At 40.6% G+C, this 27,446-nt stretch overlaps 1 protein-coding gene across 1 annotated transcript in view; it reads right to left on the bottom strand.

Moving 5' to 3' along the window:
* Nucleotides 1-560: 560 nt before the first annotated feature.
* The window catches only part of LOC140200692 (uncharacterized), a 409,587-nt gene continuing 382,701 nt past the window's right edge, over nucleotides 561-27,446 (bottom strand). Inside the window, exons 15-17 of the mRNA XM_072264267.1 lie at nucleotides 16,163-16,970; nucleotides 12,135-12,232; nucleotides 561-3,028 (exon numbers count right to left, since the gene is read on the bottom strand). Coding sequence (XP_072120368.1) covers nucleotides 3,014-3,028; nucleotides 12,135-12,232; nucleotides 16,163-16,970 — 921 coding nt within the window. The 3' untranslated portion in view covers nucleotides 561-3,013. The remainder of the gene's footprint in view (nucleotides 3,029-12,134; nucleotides 12,233-16,162; nucleotides 16,971-27,446) is intronic.

Genomic DNA, 27,446 nt, shown 5'->3' with positions numbered 1-27,446 from the left:
TACACCTTCTTCACCAACCTTTCTGCACTTTCAGTTGCCAGATTTGTCCTGAGCTTGTGCCATTTATCAAGATTATGGTGCCACAAAACCAAGTGGAAGGTGTGAAACCGAACTACACCACATCGGTGTAGTGGTCACTTCCAGCATTGATATCAAGTACTGAAGCATCAGCTTGCCATGTTAAACTGAAAACTGAAGTTCACTTGATGGCCTTGCACTTAATTGCATCACCAAAACAGGAGCCAATTTATAATAAACTGTCGATTATTAGTATTTGACCTTTCTTGCTCAGAATTTCAAGCACATATCAAAAGAATATGATGCTGCTAATAATCCTTCAATGGGAAGACTGAAATATTTTGTGCTTTGATCAGCATACTGTATCTTGGTGTTCTGCTTGGAAATGGAAGCATGGATTAATTCCGTAAGCAATGAAATGATGTTCATTTTATTATGTGGTTTGCTGGGGGCATTAGCAACCCACAGAAACCCATGGCCTTTGTAAATATTAATGGAAGAACGATTCACGTTATTAAACACTTCAAAGATTCAGAGTTATATTTATTAAACATTCCTAATGTGAGATACACACACTTCACAAAATGCATCTTCTATTAAAATGCAACATTAGGTAGCATGTATAGTAACATTTCTTTCCTAGCACTCAAATGCTTAATAAATTCTTAATGTAACAGAGTACAAAGCCAGTAAGAGTTGCATCAATGAGAAAAATAATATTTCAACTGATCTTTAGTTAATTTTAATAACTCCTGTTTTAAAATCCTCTTTAGCATATATCAGGTCGCAGATCTCTTTAGGTAAGGCTAACAAAGGACGAGGGTGTGCTATACTATTATTCTTTCTCCAAGAATTGTGATGTTTTTTGCTTTCTTCATATGATTTCCCATGCCTCAAAGGAATGAACATAAATCTGTGATCCATCATACTGCATTTGGATTGCCAATACAATTGACAGCTAATGGCTCAAAGTTTTATAAAGTTTTATTGAGTTATATAGAGCTGTGTAAAGCATTCACTATTTCAAAGAAGAACTCCCAGAATCACCCTTAAACAGAAAACAACTGAATTTTAATAACCATGGAATTGAACTTTCAATCCAGTCTAAAGCTGGCACAGATAGTAACTGCTTAAACATGTAAACTCCAAACCATGCTTCAGCATATACATCAGTAATCAATTTTCCCTGGATTTCTTATCCTCACTGTTGCTTGGACAAGAGTAATAAAATATCAACTTTATTCAATTAACTGTAAATTTCAAATAATTGAAATGACAATATGTGTGAAGCATAAACTCACAGTGACCATTACCAAATTTAGAAACATCATCTTTCTGCCACCCCTGTGCTGCATTAGTTGCCCCTCTTTCAGTACTGACTGAGATCACACAGTAAACTTGGTCTTTATGTTTTGAAGAATTGTAATTATGGATGAAAACTAGAAATTCTGCATGATTACAGTCCCTAAATCCCTTCACCAATGCAGTTCTCACAGAAAAGCCATGAATAAAATAATGTGCATTTTGCTCATCACAAGGAACAAAATGGTGAGAATGCCATTGTTTCAATTTTGTCCTTATCTTGGATCTTGGAAGTCTAAGAGCTATTTGTTTTGAGACATTATGTCCTGGCCTCAGTGTAATTCCCTCAGAATTATGAATGAGGAATGCTCACTCAGGAGGTATTTATAATGCCAATTTTCAGCTTTCTACTCTATAACCAGAGCGAAGTGAAAACTTCCAGGTCCCAGAGCAAGGCATTTAACCTCTACTTCTCACTTCACATCTTAATTTGTACTGTTTTGTCCCAAACTTGTTGTGAATAGCTATCATTAAAAAAATCTCTATTTTAGCTTTAGAGTTAAATACATTGTACTGTCTGATTGTAATGCTGCTGGTCACCAAGAAGCAACTGAATATATTAAACATAGCACAACAGTTGAAAAGTTATATCAAAACATAACTTTGATATATTTTTTATATCAAAATATAACTTTGGGGTTCTAATGTTTTCGGTCATTCATTCTTTGGGGTTTTTCTTCTGTCTTGTGGAGGTCTATGAAGAGTAAGAATTTCAGGTTGTATACTGTAAACATTCTCTGATATTAAATTGAACCACTGAAACGGGAATGAATAAGTAAGTGGTGGCTACCACATGAAAAGGCAAGTAAAGGGAACATTCAATGTGGTATAAATAGAGGATGAGGTATAATTAAGGTAACAGAGAACAATCAGCACAGCAATCTGTTCAGACTCACATTCCAGGCCCACACTAGCCCTATCTCACAAAGACTTTTTAGGTGAGGAAGTTTTTCTAAAACAGCGTTTAAGGTATGTCAGTTTCTACAGGACAGAATTCAGATAAGCCCAAGCTCATTTTGTCATTCTTTAAGATCCTGTTTAATTGCTTTCTACCTGAAAAATATTCACGTCTTATGCTTGTCAAATAAATTTACGTTAAAACGTTTTTCTGCACTAATCAGAAGTATTCCAAAACAATTTTGTTGATGAAACAAGAATATATCAATCACTATTCATAGCAATATTATCCCAAAATATTTGGTTGAAACCACGAGGCCAGTGATTTAAAAATATACCTGTTAAATTCAATGTCCTAATTCTATTCATAGAGACCTTTGTTATCCTAACACTGTGCTAAAAAGCTTCCACCCTGCAGCCATTTTCAAGTAAAGTATCACGTTTCACAAAATCCAAATATAATTAGTTATAAAACAGATTAATTGCTTAATTTGTAATAATTGTAAGAAATAAAATTATAGAAATATAAACAAATGATAGAAAAGCAAGTGAAGTTAATATTGAAATGTTTCCTAATGTTTGGGCCTTAGTTGGCACAAGGCTTCTAATTGTGCACTGAAATCTGGTATACACTGCAATACAGATACTGTCAATAACTTATTGATGTGAAAATGGACCAAGGAGGTGGAGAATATTGAAATATTGATTATATAATACTGTCAGCAAGGGATTTATTTCATTTTTCTTCATCCTGAAAAGCAAAAGAACAGGAAGGATGACATTAATTTGCAGATTCACAAATATTGAATTAGACTAGTTACTGCAAATCGTATGATTACATCACCTATCCTTGATACTGAGCAGCCTTTGACACACTCTGAATACTCTCCCATCTAAAAGGGTAGGGTACCTTTAGTGACAGAAGCATCATTTTGAACAAAACAATTTAATGAATTTTATTTCTTAATCAAAGGAAGTATGCTGAACTCATGTAACACAACAGCTTTAGAAGGTGTTTTTTTCAGAAGCAAAACTATAGAAGTTGTGATTGAAAAAACATGTGCAACTTAGTATTAAAAGTACCAGATAAGAAACAGCCAGCTAGGATAACATTGCCTGTAATATCGAACCATGCATAAAACATTAATTCATAATAAAGCAATCCGGCCTCAGCAGATTTAAAGATGACAAAGTGTGGCATAGAGATGCACAATACTGTAAAAACATATAATTAAAACATTTCATGCTTGTCATTATTATTGGCAATTCTTACAGATAAAACACCACTGGAAGATTTATTCTATTATAAGAAGTGATGCAACATAACTGGAACATCTCATCAAAAAAGAGGTTTGACAGTCATTACCTGGAATCCTGTTTCTGTTTGCCTATTTTCAATTACATGGCTAGTCAAGAGAAGCTAGAATTTTTCAATATAGAGCAAAGAAGGTTAAATGTGTTTATTCTTTCGGTGCTTGAAGTTTTGAGAATTCAATATCATAGATAAGGAGAAAATATTAGAAATACTTGAGGTAATTAGGAGAAGAACCACAAGGGACTTGAGGAGAACATTTTATGATACAGCAACTTGTTAACTGGCAGGAAGGGATTGATTAATAGTTTTACAGAAGCTGGCAAAGCTACTAAAGAAAAATGGCATTAACTTAAGCGGTATAATTTTTCCTTTGACTTAAAACAGGTGTGCTGTGTATGCAGTTCAGCACTGGAGTGCTGCCATCCTGCTTGACAATGTGTGCAATCGAACCGAAGCTTCCTACCTACAGGGAAGCTGTCAATTTCTGTTCCATTCATAGATTGCACTAAAATAGCCAAGTCCAACAATTTTGCATTTCATTATTTTAGTTGATGCTAGTAGTACACAAAAATACTGAGACAGTCAGAACCAGGCTTTGAAGTAATAGAAAAGGCAGTGATGAGAGGAAGATGTAAAGGTACTGTCTGAACACTTCATTCCATGCTCTCTGACCAATCTTGCTACACCAGTTTCTGTTTCTGCCTTTCCCATCGGGGTTGTAATGGGCACTTTTTTCCCATTCAGGAAGAAGGATGGTAAATTCCAGTAGGTCTTGTTAAATTTTGCTAGTGAAACAAAGGTTTAATTCCTACACTACAATTGGTCCTTTAGTAGCTTTGTGCAGAGCCTTGAATGCATGGTGCCCAAACCAGTGAAGCCCATGAGCATCTATGATCATCTGCAACATCTTAAGGATTTGACTTGATAATAAGTTACACTAAACATCTACATCAATGAAAAATGGTGACTGGGAGACCACTTTGCTCAGCACCTCTGCTCTGTCCACCTGGAAAAGTGGGATCTCCCAGTGGCCACCCATTTTAATTCCACTTCCCATTCCCATTCGGACATGTCAGTTCATGGCTGCTTCTACTGGTGCGATGAGGCAACAGAATCCATCTGGGTAGCCTCCAACCTGACGGCATGGCCATCAATTTCTCGAACTTCCAGTAATGCCCATTTCCCATTCCCATTTCCCTCCCTCAACTTATCTCCTTGCCTGCCCATCACCTCCCTCTGGTGCTCCTTCCCCTTTTCTTTCTTCTGTGACCTTCTGTCCTCTCCTATGAGATTTCCCCTTCTCCAGCCCTGTATCTCTTTCGCTAATCTTCCCAGCTCTTTAGTTCACTCCTTTCCCCTCTCCCAGTTTCAGCTATCACCTATGTTTCTTCCTCCCCTCCCTCCACCTTCTAACTCTAATCATCTTTTTTTCTCCAGTACTAATGAGGGGTCTTGGCCCAAAATGTCAACTGTACTCTTTTCCATAGATGCTGCCAGGCCTGCTGAGTTCCTCCAGCATTGTGTGTTGCTTGGATTTCCAGCATCTACAGGTTTTCTCTTGATAGGCAGTTTCTAGTGTGGGCTGAAGAGCCTGTAATATACTGTAGACTTCTATGTTCTTATGAAAGAGAGCTGCTCTGTTTTCTCTCTTGCAATGTGTAGGAAACCCAGATTACAGCAGGTAAAGATACAAGTTTAACTTCTTACTGCATGTTGCATTAAGAATGATTTTGTCAGAATTCACACAAATTGATAATCATTCTTTTAGCAATGCCGCTACTTTTAACTATTCCCAGGTCTGATCAAATCATTGGGTTGCCCTTCCAGTACCTCTGTTGATAATAGCTTCCCAAATTGATTACTGAATGATTCAGTTTCCAGCACCCATTGAGGAAGTAGAAGATTCCATTTCAGATCTCCTTTCTACGTAGAAAAGATTTTTCATATTTTCTTTACAGTTCTGTCTTAAATTTTATTGTGTGGCCCCAGTGCTAGTGTATTAGTGAGTGGTAGAATCAGGGAAGTTGATGGGACTGTGGAAAGAATAAAAGAATATGGGACTGGTTTGGGTTAGTGTAAACTGGTGCATGGTAGTTGGTGTAGACTTAGTGTGCTAAAGGACCTAATTCCATGCCACACGACTGTGTGACTCTCTCAGGATCAGAATACATACTGAGTTGGGATTTGTGGCCAGCAGCTACTGGAAATTGGAAGGTTGTTTTTTTATGGAGACATGTCCCTAGCTTGGCAGGTGGGTTTCATCGGGGATTGGTACCTGGGCTCCAGCTTTTCATCAGCCATTTGACTTAGGGACATGTCAGATTTTCCAGTTTGCTGACAACTCTAAACTAGACAGTACATATGTGGGCGGGGGGGATGCTAAGAGGCTTCAATGGGATATAGACAAGCCAGCTGTGTGGATAAGAATATGGTAAATGGCATTCAGTGTCGAAAAAATTCAATGCACAGAACAGAAAAAAAATGCAAAGTATTTGTCACATGATGACAAATGGACTACTCAGAAGAATCCTAGGCCTGCTTTTCACAAGTCACTGGAGGCCAATGTACAGATGCAGCAAGTTATTAAGGGAATGATTAGTTTATGAGTAAAGGGTGGTATTGTTTAGCACCCTGGTCAGGCCAGCCCTCAATTACTGTCTGCAGTTTTGATCTCCCTACCAAAGAAAAGATGCATTTTCCATGCAGGGATACAGCAAAGATTCACTAGACTGGTTGCAAGATAATGAGTTAGCTATATGAGGAGAGTGCAAGTAGTCTAGGATTCTATTCTAAATTTTAAACTTTAGGAGAGCAGATCATGTTGAAAACTTAAAAATTCTTGAAGAGTTTGTCAAAGGGAATGTTTTCTCTGTCTGATTTGTCTAGGAACTGTTTTAGAATAAGCAGTAGGCTATTTTGGTCATAGAATAGGAGAAATTTCTTTCCTTGGCCCAATTCTTGGGTTCATTCACAACATAGATTGATGGATTTCCTTATCGTAAACTTAAGGCAGCTGGAATATAGAAACGTGGGGTCATTCTTTGGTTTAAAAACTGAAAGGCAGGAAATTTATTAAATTGTGAAGGATTGAGAAATGTTGAAAATTGATGCAAGCAATTGAGAAGGCAAATGGTGTATTGGCCTTTGTTATGAGGGGATTTGAATGCAATTAAGACCGCTTCTAAACAATTACACAGGGAGGCTATATTTGAAATGCTGGGTTTTAGTCCGGGCTCCCCACCTAAGAATACATTTAGCATATAGGGATTGCTGCAAAAGGATTACCAGACTGATTCCCAGGATAACAGCTCTGCTGTATGAAGAGGGATTAATTTAGTTTGGTGATCTGGTGTCACTGACAAGGACAGTATTCATTGCCCATCCCTAATAGTCCTTGAGAAGGTGGTGGTGAGCCGTCTTCTTACACTCCAGCAGTTGTTTTGGCAAAGGGATAGTCAGGATTTAGATGGGTGGTAGGGTAGGGCTTTGGCTTCAACGGGCTTCGGCGGCGAGAGCGAGGCACCAACGCTTTTTTTTCTTTTTCTCCCCCCACCACTTCGCGAATCGGCCCGGACAGCCAGGAACAGCAGGGCTCTCACAGCTAACGGTACGAGCTAACGGTTTAAAAAGTTTGTCTGTTTGGCGAGGTAAGTGGGTGGGTAGACTTATTTTTCCTGTTTCCTGTTTCATTCGTGTAGAATTAGGTAGCATGCCTGCAGGGTTAGTGCTTTGTTCAGGGTGTCAGATGTGGGAATCCTGGGACACCTCCAGCCTCCCCGATGACCACATCTGCGCCAGGTGCACCGAGATGCAGCTCCTCAGAGACCGTGTTAGGGATCTGGAGCTGCAGCTTAATGACCTACTGCTTATCAGGGAAAGTGAAGAGGTGATAGACAGGAGCTACAGGGAGGTAGTCATCCCTAGGCTACAGGAGTCAGAAAACTGGATCACTGTCAAGAGAGGGAAGGGAAATGCTCGGATAGTGGAGAGCACACCTGTGGCTGCCCCCCTCAGCAACAAATATCTTGTTCTGGATGCTGTTGAGGGGGATGACCTGACAGGGGACGCTCACGGTGTCTCTGGCACTGAGCCTGGCGCTGTTGTGCAGGAGAGAAGGAGGGAGAAGAGAAATGCGGTAGTCGTAGGGGATTCCATAGTCAGGGGAACGGATAGGAGATTCTGTGAGCCTGATAGAGACACCCGCATGGTGTGTTGCCTCCCAGGTGCCAGGGTACGGGATGTCTCGGATCGGGTCCTGAGTATTCTAAAGGGGGAGGGTGAGCAGCCAGTTGTTTTGGTACATGTTGGTACCAATGACATAGATAGGACAAAGGAGGAGGTCCTGAAGAGATATTTCCAGGAGTTAGGAAGGAAGCTGAGAAGCAGGACCTCCAGGGTAGTAATCTTGGGATTGCTACCTGTGCCACGTGCTAGCTAGGGCAAGAGTAGTTGGATCAGGCAGATGAATGCGTGGCTGAGAGACTGATGTAGGGGGCAGGGCTTCAGATTCTTGGATAATTGGGATCTCTTCTGGGGGAAGTATGACCTGTTCAAAAAGGACAGGTTACACCTGAACCTGAAGGGGACCAATATCCTGGCGGGAAAGTTTAATAGAGCTGTTAGGGAGGGTTTAAACTAATTTGGCAGGGGGATGGGAACCGGAATGATAGAGTGGAGGAAGGGGAAAATAGAAATAAATCTAAGATAGTGAGCAGTAAAGGTGTCAGGAAAGACAGGCAGGTGATGGGGCAAATTTGTAGCCATTGGGATGAGTTGCAGTGCAATAAAGTTGCAGTGAAATCAAAGCAAAAAGTATCAAATGCTGGTCTTAAGGTGTTGTACTTAAATGCACGCAGCATAAGGAATAAGGTGGATGATCTTGTTGTACAGCTACAGATTGGCAGGTATGATATTGTGGCCATCACTGAGACCTGTCTCTGGGAGCTGAACGTCCAAGGATACATGGTGTATCGGAAGGATAGGAAGGTAGGCAGAGGGGGAGGCGTGGCCTTATTGGTAAGAAATGATATTAAATCATTAGAAAGAGGTGATATAGAATCGGAAGGTGCAGAAACTTTATGGGTTAAGCTAAGAAATAGCAGGGGTAAAAGGACCCTGATGGCAGTTATTTATAGGCCTCCAAACAGCTGCAGGGATGTGGACTACAAATTACAACTGGAAATAGAAAAGGCTTGTCAGAAGGGCAGTGTTATGATAATTGTGGGGGATTTTAACATGCGAGTGGATTGGGCAAATCAGGTCAGCACTGGATCTCAAGAGAGAGAATTTGTAGAATGTCTGCGAGATGGTTTTTTAGAACAGCTTGTTGTTGAGCCCACTAGGGGATCGGCTGTACTGGATTGGGTATTGTGTAATGAACCGGATGTGATTAGAGAGATTGAGGTGAAGGAACCCTTAGGAGGCAGTGATCATAACATGATTGAGTTCACTGTGAAATTAGAAAAAGAGAAGCCAAAATCTGATGTGTCGGTATTTCAGTGGAGTAAAGGAAATTACAGTGGCATGAGAGAGGAACTGGCCAAAGTTGACTGGAAAGGGACACTGGCGGGAAAGACAGCAGAGCAGTAGTGGCTAGAGTTTATGCGAGAAATGAGGAATGTGCAAGACAGGTATATTCCAAAAAAGAAGAAATTTTCGAGTGAAAAAAAGATGCAACCGTGGTTGACAAGAGAAGTCAAAGCCAAAGTTAAAGCGAAGGAGAGGGCATACAAGGAAGCAAAAATTAGTGGGAAGACAGAGGATTGGGACATTTTTAAAACCTTACAAAAGGAAACCAAGAAGGTCATTAAGAGAGAAAAGATTAACTATGAAAGGAAGCTAGCAAGTAATATCAAAGAGGATACTAAAAGCTTTTTCAAGTATATAAAGATTAAAAGACAGGTGAGAGTAGATATAGGACCGATAGAAAATAATGCTGGAGAAATTGTAATGGGAGATAAGGAGATGGCAGAGGAACTGAACGAGTATTTTGCATCATTCTTCACTGAGGAAGACATCAGCAGTATACCGGACACTCAAGGCTGGCAGGGAAGAGAAGTGTGCGCAGTCACAATTACTACAGAGAAAGTACTCAGGAAGCTGAATAGGCTAAAGGTCGATAAATCTCCTGGACCAGATGGAATGCACCCTCGTGTTCTGAAGGAAGTAGCTGTGGAGATTGCGGAGGCATTAGCGATGATCTTTCAAAAGTCGATAGACTCTGGCATGGTTCCGGAAGACTGGAAGATTGCAAATGTCACTCCGCTATTTAAGAAGGGGGCAAGGAAGCAAAAAGGAAATTATAGACCTGTTAGCTTGACATCCGTGGTTGGGAAGTTGTTGGAGTCGATTGTCAAGGATGAGGTTACAGAGTACCTGGAGGCATATGACAAGATAGGCAGAACTCAGCATGGATTCCTTAAAGGAAAATCCTGCCTGACAAACCTATTACAATTTTTTGAGGAAATTACCAGTAGGCTAGACAAGGGAGATGCAGTGGATGTTGTATATTTGGATTTTCAGAAGGCCTTTGACAAGGTGCCACACATGAGGCTACTTAACAAGATAAGAGCCCATGGAATTACAGGAAAGTTACATACGTGGATAGAGCGTTGGCTGATTGGCAGGAAACAGAGAGTGGGAATAAAGGGATCCTATTCTGGTTGGCTGCCTGTTACCAGTGGTGTTCCACAGGGGTCCGTGTTGGGGCCGCTTCTTTTTACATTGTACATCAACGATTTGGCTTTGTGGCTAAGTTTGCTGACGATACGAAGATAGGTGGAGGGGCTGGTAGTGCTGAGGAAACGGAGAGTCTGCAGAGAGACTTGGATAGATTGGAAGAATGGGCAGAGAAGTGGCAAATGAAGTACAATGTTGGAAAGTGTATGGTTATGCACTTTGGCAGAAAAAATAAACGGGCAGACTATTATTTAAATGAGGAAAGAATTCAAAGTTCTGAGATGCAACGGGACTTGGGAGTCCTCGTACAGGATACCCTTAAAGTTAACTTCCAGGTTGAGTCAGTATTGAAGAAGGTGAATGCAATGTTGGCATTCATTTCTAGAGGAATAGAGTATAGGAGCAGGGATGTGATGTTGAGGCTCTATAAGGCACTGGTGAGACCTCACTTGGAGTACTGTGGGCAGTTTTGGTCTCCTTATTTAAGAAAGGATGTGCTGACATTGGATAGGGTACAGAGAAGATTCACTAGAATGATTCCGGGAATGAGAGGGTTAACATATGAGGAACGTTTGTCCACTCTTGGACTGTATTCCTTGGAGTTTAGAAGAATGAGGGGAGACCTCATAAAAACATTTTGGATGTTAAAAGGCATGGACAGAGTGGATGTGGCAAAGTTGTTTCCCATGATGGGGGAGTCTAGTACGAGAGGGCATGACTTAAGGATTGAAGGGCGCCCATTCAGAACAGAAATGCGAAGAAATTTTTTTAGTCAGAGGGTGGTGAATCTATGGAATTTGTTGCCACGAGCAGCAGTGGAGGCCAAGTCATTGGGTGTATTTAAGGCCGAGATTGATAGGTATCTGAGTAGCCAGGGCATCAAAGGTTATGGTGAGAAGGCGGGGGAGTGGGACTAAATAGGAGAAAATGGATCAGCTCATGATAAAATGGCGGAGCAGACTCGATGGGCCGAATGGCCTACTTCTGCTCCTTTGTCTTATGGTCTTATGGTCTTATGGGTGGTGATGTGCCCATACACCTTTGACCTTGTCTACTTTGTGGCAGAAGCTATGGATTTGGCAAGATCTGTCAAAGTAGCCTGGGCAAGGAAGTGCAATGCATCTTATAGATGGCACATGCTCTATCCACTAGTGGTGGATGGAATGAATATTTATTGTGGTTGATGGGATGCCAATCAAGTCGGCTGTTTTATCCGGCTGATCTGTGTGAGAGCTGTTGGTGCCACACTCATGTAGACAGTATTTCATCATACTCTTGATTTGTGTCTTGTAAGTGCTGGAATGGCTTAGAGGTCTCAGGAGGTGAGTACTCTTTACTAGATACCCAGCCTCAGATCTGCTCTTGTAGCCACAGTATTCAGCTCTTATTGAATCTCTGGTCATTGTAGGTGGGTGATGCCAACACCAATGAATATCAAGGTTAGGTAGTTAGACTCTCTCTCTTGTCAGAGAAGAATACCATTAGGCAGTTCTGCGGCATGAAAGTCATCACTTAACAACCCAAGCCCAGATATTTTCTGGGTCTTGTTGATATATGCTGTGCCAATGTTGTCTTGAGTTTAGAAGAATGAGATACTCTCCTTGAAATACACAAATGTCTAGGTAGATGTCAACCTGTAAGTATATTGGCTTGATAAACTTTGCAAACCAGGCCAAAATATCTAATAACTAGTTTTCAAATATTTCTAAAGGAGAATTGTTTTGTAGCTAGGATTGCTATCATAGTATTTAACTAGTCAGTCAAGGCTAAAGAAGCATACAAGAAAACACACATAATAAATTAGAACTACATAGCAGTTAGATTTTAGTACGACTCCCTGCAAAAGTATTTTGCTTAATCATACCATTATTCCAATCATAGTCTTGATAATTTCTAAAGCAGCAGCATCATGTGGAATCTTTGTACTTGGCTTCAAAGCAACTGCTGAAATGCTCGGCATTTCTAAAGAAAGACAAAGTAGCATGTAAATATAACGTGAACAGATGGTGATACTTTTCCAAAATAACCTCATGGAAATGAACCAATTAGAATATGACTGAAAGACTAAATCAAGCTTTTTTTTTTCTTTCCTGTGGTATAAGCAGCAAAGGCAAAGCCTGTCTTTGAGAAAATGGTGGGAGCCACTTTCTTAAACAACTGCATCTATCCAGTAAAACTATTCTGGCAGTGAGATACTTTGTCAGCAAGGTGTGTGATTTGGGAGGATAATCTGCGGTGGGCACAGCTTTCAGATCTGGGAGTGCTGTAAAGAAACCATGGTGATTTCTTGTAAAGATTTTGTAGATTTCACAGAGTGCTGATAGTGGTGAGAGTGAATGCTGAACTTTGTGGGCATGATATCAATCATGTGAGCCACTTTGTTTTGGACAGTGTTGAGCTGTTCTCACTCAGCTTGGCAAAGAGGAGAATTTTTCAGCAAACTTCTGACCTGAGGCTTGTAGGTGTGGAAAGTCTTTGGGAATCAAAAGAGAGATTTGCTGTGAAATTTACAGTTGCTGACTTGCTCTTCCAGTCACAGTATTTATTTGCTGTTTCCATTAAGTTTCTGGTTAATGTTGAGCTTAGAGTATTGATGGTTGAAAACTTGCCATTAGTAATGTCACTGAACATAAGATATAGCAGCAGAATTAGGCTGTTCAGCCCATTCAATTATGGCAGATTTTTTTTCCATCCCATTCTCCTGCTAATCAATCAACTGATGGTGATTTGCTTTCTCTTTTATTGGAGGTAGCCACTAACTGGGGCTTCTGTGCTTCAAATGTTACTTGTTGTTTTTCAGCCCACACCTGCTAGTTATCTATGTCTTGCTGAATGCTGGCAAACTGCTTTATAATCAGAGGTTACCACTGGTGTAAGAATCACTCCACTCAAGAAAGAGGAGTTTAAAATATGCCTAATATTTTGTTATATCAGCCATCATATAACATTTATGAAAGGAACAGAACAATTTAACATAACCACTTTCTCTGGTCTTTTATAAAGTACTGGCTGGTAGCTCAAAATTGTATGTAGTTAAAACAAAGTGTTTACAAATTGTTATATCTGACTGCACATTCTGTCTCCTACTGTGATGTGGTGTGATGCATCCTGGCTGTGATTTATAACAGCAATAAGTTATTAAACAGGATTTATCAGTTCCGTTAACTTCTGGGCTACATCAGAAAATGAAACCTGCCAATGATGTGTAAACTATGTGGACATCTCAAACTACCCAGCTTCAAATAAAGCAAGTCCCACCATGGAAAAAGTGAAGGGCAACAAGGGATGGGCAATAAATTCTGAATTGCTGGCACTTTATACAAGCAGAATTCAGTTCTCTGAATTAGCGTGGTTTTTATCTAATCTCAACACAAAAAAAATTCACCCTGTTTTGAAGAGGTAAATAAGAAAAGAAAATCATGTCTTAAGTCATTGACATAAGAGGGATATATCCTCTCCAAACTTAATTCACTTTCCTTCATTGTAAACTCCTTAAGATGGATGGCAAGGAACACACCATACAGTATTGACAGTGTGCAAATCTTTTTCAGCAAGTCCAAATAATTTCTCAAGGTGATATAGCTAATACTCCATGATGAGCTTTAGGGCTGGAGAAAACCTGTTAATCTATGCATTGTAAAGCCTCTAGTGACAAATTCTGTTGTATTTCTATTCTATTCTATTTCAAACTGTTTATTTCCACAGACAATTTCCAAATTATTCAAAGATTATTATGTAGCATCCTGCAGTACTCAGTACAAGGGAAATTAAATCAAATAGACCAGTGCAAAAGACTGAATATTTTTGAATACAAGCCAAGTTAAGAGTAAATAATTTTTAAAGGTAGTTTACATGTTTCATGAATCTGAATCTGGCTGCAAACCTGCCAGCATCCCAAAGCAAGGTAATAAGGATTGAAGCTGTGAAGGATCTTTTTATTGAACCTAAGGTATAATTTAGAAGACTTTTCTAATTTTTTTACGTTAAATATTTAATTTGCCAAAAAAAACTGACTACTGCATACAAATGAAAGTGAAACTAGCAATGATTGAGTGAAGTTGTCTTAAAAGTCATTCCCAATGATCATAGGTCGGGGAGCAGGAACTGGACAATTATATTCTAAGCTGAGTATTTCATAAACTGTGAGACAGTAGCACAGTGGCACAGCTAGTACAGGCACTTCTTCAGTGCCAGAGAGTCAGGTTCAAGCTTGACCTTGAGTGCTGTCTATGTGGAGTTGGAACATTCTTCCTGAGGTCACTTGGGTTTTCTCTGGGTACTCCAATCTCCCCCCCACATCCCAAAGATAAGCAAGTCGATCAGTTAAGCGGCTAGTGTAAATTGCTCCTGGTGTGTGGCTGAATGGTAGAATCTGGGAGAACTGATAGGAATGTGAAGAGGATGAAAATATAAATGGTCGACATGGAGTCAGTGGGCAATAGGGCAATAGGGCTTAGTTCTATGCTGTATCTTTTTATCACTCTAAACTTTGTGCTTTTAGCATTTAGTTGTTTTACATTTTCAAAAATTCCATAAAACATATATACAAGCACCTAGCAGAACAAATGGTACGTCATCTTTTATTGCGAGAGGGTTTGATTACAGGAGTAAGGAAATTTTATGGTGACTATATAGGCTGTTGGTCAGACCACAATTAGACTGTATGCAGTTTATGTCTCTTTATCCAAGAAAGAATGTACTTGCCAAGGAGGGAGTGCGCGATGTATTAATTAGACAGGTTACCAGTACTGGGGGTTTGCCATTCGAGAGGAGAGTGAACAGAGTTTAGAAGAATGAAGGAGATGCAATTGAAATTTGCATTTTTTACAGGGCTCGACAGCTGGATGCAGGGAGGATACTTCAACTGGCTGAGGGGTTGAAAATAAGCGACAAGCTGTTAAGGATTGAGATAAACAGAAATTTCTTCACTGAAAGTGTGGTGAATCTTTGGAATTCTTTACCTCAGACAGCTGTGAAAACCACTATTATGTTCCCAGAAAATAGCTACAGGAAGTACATCTTTAAGCTGGAAAGAGTGCAGGACAGATTCATGAGGAGGTTACCAGGACTGCAGTGCTTGAGCTGTAAGGAGAGGCTGAATATGCTGGGATTTTCTCCCCCCGAAGGGGAGGCTAAGTGGTAATCGTAAACAGGTTTACCAAATCATGAGGGGCATTGATAAGGTGGGTGGTCACAGTTTTTCCCCCCAAGGTATAGGAGTCTAAGACTTGAGGTTATTGATTTAAGATGAGAGGGGAAAAATTTAAAGGGGACCTGAAAGGCAACATTTTCACACATAGGGTGGTGGATATGTGGATCTAGCTGCCAGAGGAAGCTATAGAGGCAGGTACAATTACACTTAAAAGACATTTGGACAGATACCATAGGTAGAAAAGATTTAGAAGGATTTAGGGCAAATGCAGGCAAATGGAATTAGCTCAAGTAGGCAACCCAGTTGGGCCTCTTTCAGTGAATCCAGCAATCAATTGATTTCTGGGCATTAAAGAAATCACAGGGTATGGAAAAGGTATTGTAAAATGGTGCTGAGATACAGTCTTGAAGAATAGTGGAGCAGACTCAAAGGAAAAATGGAGAAATCTCTAATGCAGCTTACAGTCAGGATGTCACTTGCAACCAAAGTGAAAACTCCAGCCCTGTATGTCTCATTGCATCAGGAATGAATCTATGCATCGTAGTTCTAAGTTTTAGAAGTACACCTTAGAAGAGTTTTAGAAAAAAGATTCTCTTACAAAAAAAAAGTTTCGTTTTCCAGTAACTAAAACCAATGGAATCTGCACTGAGTAACGAAAACACTATAGATCAAGTTTTCAAAGTAAAAGTGAAGATGTTATGAAGAGTTGTTTACAATGTTAAAAATGTTAAAATGCATACCATTACCATCCATGAAATCAGTGTAATTTTGTTTATTTTCTCCCGATCGTTCCTTGTGATAATTCTCTGGGTTCTGGTTCTCACGACCATTTCCACCTATGTGATCAGAAGCACTTATTCCCCAGTTACCATGCAAAATTTCTGGGGCATCAGTTTTCAGTGCAGGCTGCGACTTCCTAGTGGTTTCCTCTGCAGACTGATTCTCCAATTTCACACAAGCTGCCAAATACTCCGTTGCAACATCAACAGCTGAAGAGAATATCATTCTTTCTTCAACAGAAATAGCAATTGGAAGACTTGTCTGCAGTACTGCTGAATTATCATCAGGAGCATCAGGACAAGTAGACTGCTCAACTTCATGTGGAACTCCATCTTTTAATATCATATGTTTCTCTGTGGCAATGCTTTGGTCTGACTTTGTATCAGAGGCAATCACTACCGATTTCTCACTCTGTTTACTTGCGTCTTTAGAGGAACAATGATTTAACACATTTCTTGTCTCTTCACGATCCTGTAAATCACACCCTGATAGAACAGAGTGATCAGAAATCCCATTTTTTGAAGGGGAACCAGAACTGGTTTTGCCTGAAGTATTATGGCACAATACAGGATTGATCTGCATCAACTCCTCAGCTAATGATAGATTACCCAATTTTCTGCTGCTTTGCATTAGCTTGTTTACAGTCTCTTCATTGTCCATCAGAGCTCTTTGCACTTCTTTGGTACCTAAAGAACTTGCCTGGCAGTTTCGTGGTTCAGCAGTGTCCCTCTCCACATTCATTGGATCATCTGTATCTTCTCCACCATCCTGTCAATCAAACACAACCACAACTAAAATCAACATTCTTCCAAGATCTTTTATTTTTATGAACCCTTTGCTTATGTTCTTCTGTGCCAATCTCCACCCACTTTAGAAACATAGAAACATAGAAAATAGGTGCAGGAGTAGGCCATTCGGCCCTTCGAGCCTGCACCGCCATTTATTATGATCATGGCTGATCATCCAACTCAGAACCCCGCCCCAGCCTTCCCTCCATACCCCCTGACCCCTGTAGCCACAAGGGCCATATCTAACTCCCTCTTAAATATAGCCAATGAACTGGCCTCAACTGTTTCCTGTGGCAGAGAATTCCACAGATTCACCACTCTCTGTGTGAAGAAGTTTTTCCTAATCTCGGTCCTAAAAGGCTTCCCCTCTATCCTCAAACTGTGGCCCCTCGTTCTGGACTTCCCCAACATCGGGAACAATCTTCCTGCATCTAGCCTGTCCAATCCCTTTAGGATCTTATACGTTTCAATCAGATCCCCCCTCAATCTTCTAAATTCCAACGAGTACAAGCCCAGTTCATCCAGTCTTTCTTCATATGAAAGTCCTGCCATCCCAGGAATCAATCTGGTGAACCTTCTTTGTACTCCCTCTATGGCAAGGATGTCTTTCCTCAGATTAGGGGACCAAAACTGCACACAATACTCCAGGTGTGGTCTCACCAAGGCCTTGTACAACTGCAGTAGTACCTCCCTGCTCCTGTACTCCAATCCTCTCGCTATAAATGCCAGCATACCATTCGCCTTTTTCACCGCCTGCTGTACCTGCATGCCCACTTTCAATGACTGGTGTATAATGACACCCAGGTCTCGTTGCACCTCCCCTTTTCCTAATCGGCCACCATTCAGATAATAATCTGTTTTCCTATTTTTGCCACCAAAGTGGATAACTTCACATTTATCCACATTAAATTGCATCTGCCATGAATTTGCCCACTCACCCAACCTATCCAAGTCACCCTGCATCCTCTTAGCATCCTCCTCACAGCTAACACTGCCACCCAGCTTCATGTCATCCGCAAACTTGGAGATACTGCATTTAATTCCCTCATCCAAGTCATTAATATATATTGTAAACAACTGGGGTCCCAGCACTGAGCCTTGCGGTACCCCACTAGTCACCGCCTGCCATTCTGAAAAGGTCCCGTTTATTCCCACTCTTTGCTTCCTGTCTGCTAACCAACTCTCCACCCACACCAATACCTTACCCCCAATACCGGGTGCTTTAAGTTTGCACACTAATCTCCTGTGTGGGACCTTGTCAAAAGCCTTTTGAAAATCCAAATATACCACATCCACTAGTTCTTCCCTATCCATTCTACTAGTTACATCCTCAAAAAATTCTATGAGATTCATCAGACTTGATTTTCCTTTCACAAATCCATGCTGACTTTGTCTGATCATTTCACCGCTTTCCAAATGTGCTGTTATCACATCCTTGATAACTGACTCCAGCAGTTTCCCCACCACCGACGTTAGGCTAACCGGTCTATAATTCCCCGGTTTCTCTCTCCCCCCTTTTTTAAAAAGTGGAGTTACATTAGCCACCCTCCAATCCTCAGGAACTAGTCCAGAATCTAACGAGTTTTGAAAAATTATCACTAATGCATCCACTATTTCTTGGGCTACTTCCTTAAGCACCCTGGGATGCAGACCATCTGGCCCTGGGGATTTATCTGCCTTGAATCCCTTCAATTTACCTAACACCACTTCCCTACTAACATGTATTTCGCTCAGTTCCTCCACCTCACTGGACCCTCTGTCCCCTACTATTTCTGGAAGATTATTTATGTCCTCCTTAGTGAAGACAGAACCAAAGTAATTATTCAATTGGTCTGCCATGTCCTTGCACCCCATAATCAATTCACCTGTTTCTGTCTGCAGGGGACCTACATTTGTCTTTACCAGTCTTTTCCTTTTTACATGTCTATAAAAGCTTTTACAGTCCGTTTTTATGTTTCCTGCCAGTTTTCTCTCATAATCTTTTTTCCCCCTTCCTAATTAAGCCCTTTGTCCTCCTCTGCTGAACTCTGAATTTCTCCCAGTCCTCAGGTGAGCCACTTTCTCTGGCTAATTTGTATGCTTCTTCTTTGGAATTGATACTATCCCTAATTTCTCTTGTCAGCCACGGGTGCACTACCTTCCTTGATTTATTCTTTTGCCAAACTGGGATGAACAATTGTTGTAGTTCATCCATGCAACCTTTAAATGCTTGCCATTGCATATCCACCGTCAATCCTTTAAGTGTCATTTGCCAGTCTATCTTAGCTAATTCACGTCTCATACCTTCAAAGTTACCCCTCTTTAAGTTCAGAACCTTTGTTTCTGAATTAACTATGTCACTCTCCATCTTAATGAAGAATTCCACCATATTATGGTCACTCTTACCCAAGGGGCCTCTCACGACAAGATTGCTAATTAACCCTTCCTCATTGCTCAAAACCCAGTCCAGAATAGCCTGCTCTCTAGTTGGCTCCTCGACATGTTGGTTCAAAAAACCATCCCGCATACATTCCAAGAAATCCTCTTCCTCAGCACCTTTACCAATTTGGTTCACCCAATCTACATGTAGATTGAAGTCACCCATTATAACTGCTGTTCCTTTATTGCACACATTTCTAATTTCCTGTTTAATACCATCTCCGACCTCATTACTATTGTTAGGTGGCCTGTACACAACTCCCACCAGCGTCTTCTGCCCCTTAGTGTTACGCAGCTCTACCCATATCGTTTCCACATCTTCCCGGCTTATGTCCTTCCTTTCTATTGCGTTAATCTCTTCTTTAACCAGCAATGCCACCCCACCTCCCCTTCCTTCATGTCTATTCCTCCTGAATATTGAATATCCTTGAACGCTGAGCTCCCATCCCTGGTCACCCTGGAGCCATGTCTCTGTGATCCCAACTATATCATAATCATTAATAACAATCTGCACTTTCAATTCATCCACCTTATTACGAATGCTCCTTGCATTGACACACAAAGCCTTCAGGCGCTCTTTTACAACTCTCTTAGCCCTTATACAATTATGCTGAAAAGTTGCCCTTTTTAATGCTTGCCCTGGATTTGTCGGCCTGCCACTTTTACTTTTCTCCATAGTACTTTTTGTTTCTACCCTCACTTTACACCCCTCTGTCTCTCTGCACTGGTTCCCATCCCCCTGTAGTGAACTAACCTCCTCACACCTAGTCTGTTTAATTTGATTCCCACCCCCCAACCATTATAGTTTAAAGTCACCTCAGTAGCCCCCGCTAATCTCCCTGCCAGGATATTGGTCCCCCTAGGATTCAAGTGCAACCCGTCCTTTTTGTACAGGTCACGCCTGCGCCAAAAGAGGTCCCAATGATCCAAAAACTTGAATCCCTGCCCCCTGCTCCAATCCCTCAGCTACGCATTTATCCTCCACCTCATCGCATTCCTACTCTCACTGCCGCGTGGCACAGGCAGTAATCCCGAGATTACTACCTTTGCGGTCCTTTTTCTCAACTCCCTTCCTAGCTCTCTATATTCTCCTTTCAGGACCTCATCCCTTTTCCTACCTATGTCATTGGTACCTATATGTAAGTGAGAACACACATTTAAAATTTCATATGGAAGTACATTATTAACATAATTGCAGTCACTAATACTAAATGCATCAATAATTATTATATCAGGGAGCTATGCGTTGAGAGGCTGTTTCTGAATTAGTGTTGATGGAGATCTGTAACTTTCTACCAGCAGAGTCTCTGTGCCTGCAGTACTGTATAGGGGGTGAATCACCACCAGATCATCATGTGGTGGCTGGCCTATGCCAGTTTGTTACTCAGCACTGAATTCGGGACATCATTAATGCTCTCTGTTCAAGGAATAGTCGCTTCAGCTTCCTTAGTGGCGGAGACCAGCAAGGATCATGGAGCTACACGAATTCCAAGGGTTATCATTACCCCAAGTTTCCAAACTGTAGGTGATCACAAGATAAATTTCTGCCTGTCACTGCAATCTTTCAAGATGCTTGCATGATAATTTTAGCCTCACATAATCCTCCATTGTTGGCATTATTTTGGCTACAGCTCACAGAGACTTGACACTTGGCCAACAATGGCAATCCCCTTTGACTCCACCCACTCTCCAGGATCCTGCTGAATAATCAGAGCTGTGAAGCCATCAAGGCCCTCAAGAGGAGATTTCAGTGTGGGAACAATCAGTGGGTGCTCTACTGTACTCCCAGATATGAGTAAATACAGTGTATTACTGCATCCTCCTCTATGTGGCCCTCATAAGGGCTCAACTTCTGCCTCACAGGAAAACAACACATAGAAGCAGGAATACATAATCTACCATTCAACCAGATCAGAAATTATCTTTTCCCTCAGTGCCATTTTTCTGTTATAACTTCAGATCTTTAATCTCTAATATCTAGAAAACTATCAGCGCCAATCTTGAAAATACTCATAGCTGTGCTTCCATAATCCTCTTGGGCACAGAATTCAAAACATTTACCAATCTATGTGTAAAGACTTTTGTTGTCTCTGCTCCCATTTTGCGATCAACCCAATTTCATACATGCAGCCAGGAGAAAGACCAACTCCACATCTACCCTGTCAAATTCCATATGAATTCTGTATGCCTCAGTGACATCACCTATCCTTCAAAGCAGAGTCAGTCTCCTTAATAACTACTCATATGAAAAATCTGCCTGACCCAAACTAAGTCAAGTGTGCATTCCGTAATAAATTCCCTTCATTGCAAGAACTGTGCAATCTCAATAAAACATAGGCTCAGGAGAATAACATGTGCATTTTAAGGTACTGGTTTATAAGTGAAACCATCTTGGAGGGGATGATAATACCTACAGTATATCCAAAATCATAATCTAATGAGGAAAATTATGTTGAGGTTGCAGGTATATACTTGAAGATTTGATGACCTCAAGGGAGTGCCTTGGCTTCCAGTTACCTGTCACTTTAATTCTCCACCCTTTAAATTCAATATTAAATTCAGATGTCAATGTGCTGGAGGAATTTAGGAACTCATGCAGCATCTGTGGGAGGAAAGAAATTGTCGACCTTTCAGATTGCAACCCTGTACCAAGTCTGAAAATTAACCCCAATTGCTGATCTGGAACATTGATAATTTCTTCCTTCCATAGATACTGTCCTACCTGCTGGTATTCCAAGCATTCTCCTTTGGATTTCAGGTTTCTACAATAGCTCTGAGGTGCATTTCACAGCTTTGCATGTTACCTTGTCTGTTTTCTCTTTCTCCCATGAACCTCTGGACCATAGTGCTCTGTAACCAGGGCACCCTTGGCCTCACTTACACACTCATCATCATGTACTATACACCCAACCTCTCTGCAACTTTAAAATAACCTGTTTTCCCTCCCCCCTTCTTGTGAAGAAATTTTGACTTGAAATATTAACTCTGTTTCTCAGATATTCCTGACTTGCATTTTCTGTTTTTGTATCCCTCCTTTGGTGGGGAGAGCATATTATATGTAATATTATGAATATTAAAGGAAAAAAAGCTGAATCATTCATAACTACGTTCGGCCAGAAGTGGTGAGTGGATGATCTAAATCAGCTTCTTTCTGAGACTCCCACCGTCACAAAAATCAGTGTCCATGCAATTCAATTCATTGCATATAATATCAAGGAATGGCTGATAGCACCAGATAGAGCAAATGGCTTGGGGCCGGACAACACACCTGCTCTAGAATTAGCTGAACGTCTAGCCAAGCTACATCAGCTACATAAATACAATAAATACATGTAGGTCAGAAGATGGCTATTCATTGGCAGAAGACTCACCCTGTGATACCAAACACTTTTCCATTCTTGACACTCCAAGGTCTTCCTGTTATTTTGCAAAGCACAAATTAGGAGCATGATGGAACACTTTCTATTTGCAGTGCGAACAATTCTCAAGAAATTTGTATTATCCAGAGAAAAGCAGCCCACTCACCACCCCTAAGATTTATTCTCTCCGTTACTGGTACACAGTGGCTGCAGTAATGCTGTTTAAATGGTGCACAGCAGTTACTTGCCCAGGCTACTCTAAAATGTCTACTACCAAGAAGGACAAGTATAGCAGACGCATAGGAACATCAGCAGCTGCAGGCTTCCCTATAAAATGCACAACACAACCTCTTGCAGATATTTCACTGATCCTTCATTGTCACTGGAATTAAATCCTACAATCTTCTACCCAGCAGCACTGCAGAAATACCTTTGCTAGAAAGATTATTGTGGTTCAAGGAGGTTCACTACTACTATCTTGAGGACAATCAGGGATGGTCAATAAATATGAGTGCCAAAGCCTACGTGTTATGTCCCTTTGACCTTGTATTGTGTTAGTCATTTGCTGAGAAATGTGCCCATGTATAGCCCAATTAATGATTTAGTAAAATCATGGATACCAAGCTTCATGCAATAATGTGTCTTATGGCCCACTGAATTCCCACTGTTTCCAGTCTTCAGTAGCACTGAACTCTCTCATCTGCACTGTACAAATGTTCAGTTATGTTCATGGGAATTTGATGTTGTCAGTGGATTCATTGGGAGATATTCCATTCAGTAGCTTAGTTCCCTCAGTGTCCTGTATGTTCCACTATTTCCAAAGTCAATGATGTTTTTATTTCTCAATGTAATGTTGACAGTTAGCACAACCAGCAACCGATCACTTCATCATCTATGAACCTACAGTCAGTCCACCAAATTTGGACAGGTACTGTCAACTTGCACTGGTCACTGTGCCTGCAAACCTACAAGAATGGGGTCGATGGCATTAACTGTAGAGCCTCTGAGGACTCAGTAAAACATGTATGACTTGTATCTGTAGACTTTACTATTTGGGAATCCAAAGCTTTACACATTGATGATGATGCCTTTTTAGGTGACATAACCACTATGCCATAATCATCAGTTGTAAGAACATCCTTTCTTTGTATGCAGGACAGTGCCCTTTATATCAGAATGAGCAGTCTGAGCCAAAGTGATTCCTATGTGTGAACAACCTAATGCCAAATATACAATTCAGGTAACATAGTTCTCACAACAAAATGAGTTAATTTCTCCTTGGAACCCACATAACTATATGGCAAAATTATAAGCTAATGTTAACTTACTTTGCATAAATATCAATATATTGTAGAATAGACTAATGAAGACATCATCTCATTTAGATATAATCATACCATGTTCACCTCTCCAATACAGCCAAACACAAGGCTGTAATAACAAACCAAACAATGGAAACTATTACTAAATTACCAAGAAAATCACGCAATAGCAGATGCTGGAAACCTTTAATAAAAACAGAAAGTGCTGGAAACACCCAGCAGGTCAGGACAGACAAACAAAGTTAATGTTTTGGGTCAAATTGGATTTGACTAATCATGCTATGTGCCCTGCCCTTTAAAGATCACTTTTGTTGTCTCTGAAACACATTCCATCAAGGATAATAGATTAGAAATCTTAGTGACAAAATAATGATTGGAATCAGGTAATGTTTCAGGATGACAGTATCTCATGTGGTCCATTTAGCCACACCATTCTAAGTTGGTTGAACACACAAGAGAATCTGGAGCAACAAGCGACCTGCTGGAGGAACTCAGCAGTTGAACAGCATCCGTAGGGGGAAAGGAATCCCTGCATCAGGACTCGAAGTGTCGACAATTCCACCTCCACCTCCACAGAAGATGCTTGACCGGCTGAATTCTTCCAGCGGATTATTGGTTTATTGGGCCTACCTACAGCTGCAGCTATGCTGCCCTGTCCCAGAAAGTGCAGGCACAAATGGTGCATTGATCAACCACGGCCCTTGTGACCTGACTGTCATTGCTGCATGGGGATCAGCCAGTTGTATCAACAAGCCAAGGCACTACTGGTATGCTGGCAGCCTTAAAGCAGGCTCTCTCTTTGGACTGGACACATGCTGGCCTTGCTACTCAGTGAAGACCAGATTGCATGTTGCTTTTGATGTCTCCAGATTTGTGGCAACAGCTGTCATGATGGCAGAAGTTTGCGCATGGCTGCCAGTGATCTGTATCAAACTGGCAGCAAGTAGACTTTAATAGACACAGTAAGACTTTAACAGACAATAGGCTGTGGGCTGTAGACTCTGGGTGGTCTCTGTCTGGGTTGTCCTAAACAGCAATATCTCTTCCATCAATAGTTCCAACATGGATATGCCAATGCCCACTGGCACTAGATACTCAGCACTTTTTGACCAAGGGGTCAGTCTCGTGGCTTCACTGAAAGCCCTTTGAAGGACTGGAGAGTCTCTCTCAACATCTCATTTCACTCCAAGACCTGAGGTTATATTTAAGGCATCAAATACTATATTACCATCTTTTTGCTTATTGGGAACTTCTTCCTTGGGGTTAAGGCTACTGGGAGAAGCAAGGGAAATAGGATAGTGAGGAGAGGTGTGCACCTGGGGCATGGCCAAGTAAGTCTGCAACGATAGGGCCAAGTGCACATGGAATAGTGATGGGGATGGCACTAGTAACTGGAGTACTTGGTAGATGTTAACATGGACAGAGGCACGCTATACAGCAAAATTGGAGAAGGAGACATTTGAAATGAAAGATTACCTACTGGCACACCTTTAATCATGGATACTTCAAATCAAGCCTATTTCCGTGAACATGAGGATCCACCATCTTGAACAGACGTGAGAGAGGTAGCATTGAAAAGAGCTACCCATTGACTTTTGTCACCTCTTCTCTATACTGCCTCATTTCAGTATTGCTGACTTGGTGTAAAGGATTCAAACTGTCACTCTCACTAGGATGTTTAACTTGCTACCTATGGTCTCTTCTATCTTCTGAAATAAGCATACATATCAGTTAGAACAAAGGCCAGAAGTGTTATGTTGGCAATGCATGAGGCTGTTTAATAGCTGAAGCCCTGAAGTCAATCTTCACAGGATAAAGTGTAAAACAGAACATTGAAATTACTGAGCAGTTAAGCTAAAGAAACTGAATTAATGTTTCAGTTTAATCACCCTTCTTCAACACTCTGCCTAATAAACATTTATCTGACAATGTTAATAAAAAAAAACTGGTGTGCTACGCTTTAAAAATTCATACCTGTTGCCACACAAGGAACGCAATGAAAATTGTGTTCTAGTAGATCCCCAAAGAATCAGGAATAATTTACAGTCCAGTACACCTTAGATCTTGGCTCTATGATCAGAAGAATGTGTAGCCCAATTTTTTTAAAAAAAAAACAGTATTTCTAGTTCTGCTGTCACATTTTTGTAGAAGTCATGCCAAATTCTGTGATGTCAGCTAGAATAGGAACAACTGTGGTTGGTGATTTGAAGCTCTGATAGAAAATATTCCTGAAGCAAGAGGATACAGATCTGCAACTTTTAACTATTGTGATAGCCTGTGCGCTGCTGAACCAATTGTTACTATGTATTGTTGCTCAAAAAGCTTGCATGATCCTAAAGCTTTCTGAATCGATACGAAATACACCTCAACTAAATGTTAAACACTGCATATTATCCATTTCTCTGACAATAAACCCTACTCTTCAGCTAGCACAACTATGGGAAAAGGGTTAAATAATCCTAGAAGTTAAACAGGTGCTGAAAAGAGTCCTGGAAGAATGAATGCATCTTTCATCCCTCAACTTACACTACACCAACATAAATTTTGATGTATATTGATAGCAAGAGAATGCTTTGTTTAAAACAGTGCTTATGCTGAAATAAAAGATGAGTGAACTATAAATTAATCTATTAATGTAATAATAGAGCTGACAGTTTAAACACAAGCTGATAAAATGTTGCCAAAATGAAACCCGTTGTAATGAGGAAAACCTGAAAAAGAAAACAAAAAATGTGCAGCAGAATTACGATATTGAACCCAACTGAACCATGGAAACAAAAACAAGTTATTAAAAAGCTATTATTTTGCAGACATTTCAACAGATATTGCTGACCATATTTAAAAAAAAATACTCTTCCAGCAAAGGCCTTATTTATTCTGAAATGAGAAAATGCAAAATGTATCAATTATATTAACCTCTATTATTGTAAGTATTACAATAAGCATTGCAATATTTATATCAAGCTTCTGAAGTGCTAGTACAAGCCCAATATATTTTCAACGCTCTTAGCAATGGCGCAGTTCAGAAAATCCAGCAACTAAAGGGAAGTGGCACCTTCTCGAGTGATACAGCTTTGAAAGAGTTTCTTCCCACTCACTGCACAGCACAGATCCAATTTATTCCTTTTTGATTCTCCTTCATTTCTATCATCTCCTTCACTCTTCTCCACACTATTTACAGTGGCTAATTAACCTATCAATCTGCACACCTTTGGGAAGTGGCAAGAAACTGGTACACAGCAAGAAAACTGTGGTCACAGTGAGAAATATGCAACTCCACACAGAGTGCCCGATTTAGCATTGGCTGGGAGAGAAGTGAGGCAGCAGCTCTAACAGTTGTGTCACTGTTCCAGTCCT

Source organism: Mobula birostris, chromosome 1 (genome assembly GCF_030028105.1).
Source record: "Mobula birostris isolate sMobBir1 chromosome 1, sMobBir1.hap1, whole genome shotgun sequence".
Taxonomy (NCBI): Eukaryota; Metazoa; Chordata; class Chondrichthyes; order Myliobatiformes; family Myliobatidae; genus Mobula; species Mobula birostris.
This window is presented reverse-complemented; position numbering and strand designations above follow the sequence as displayed.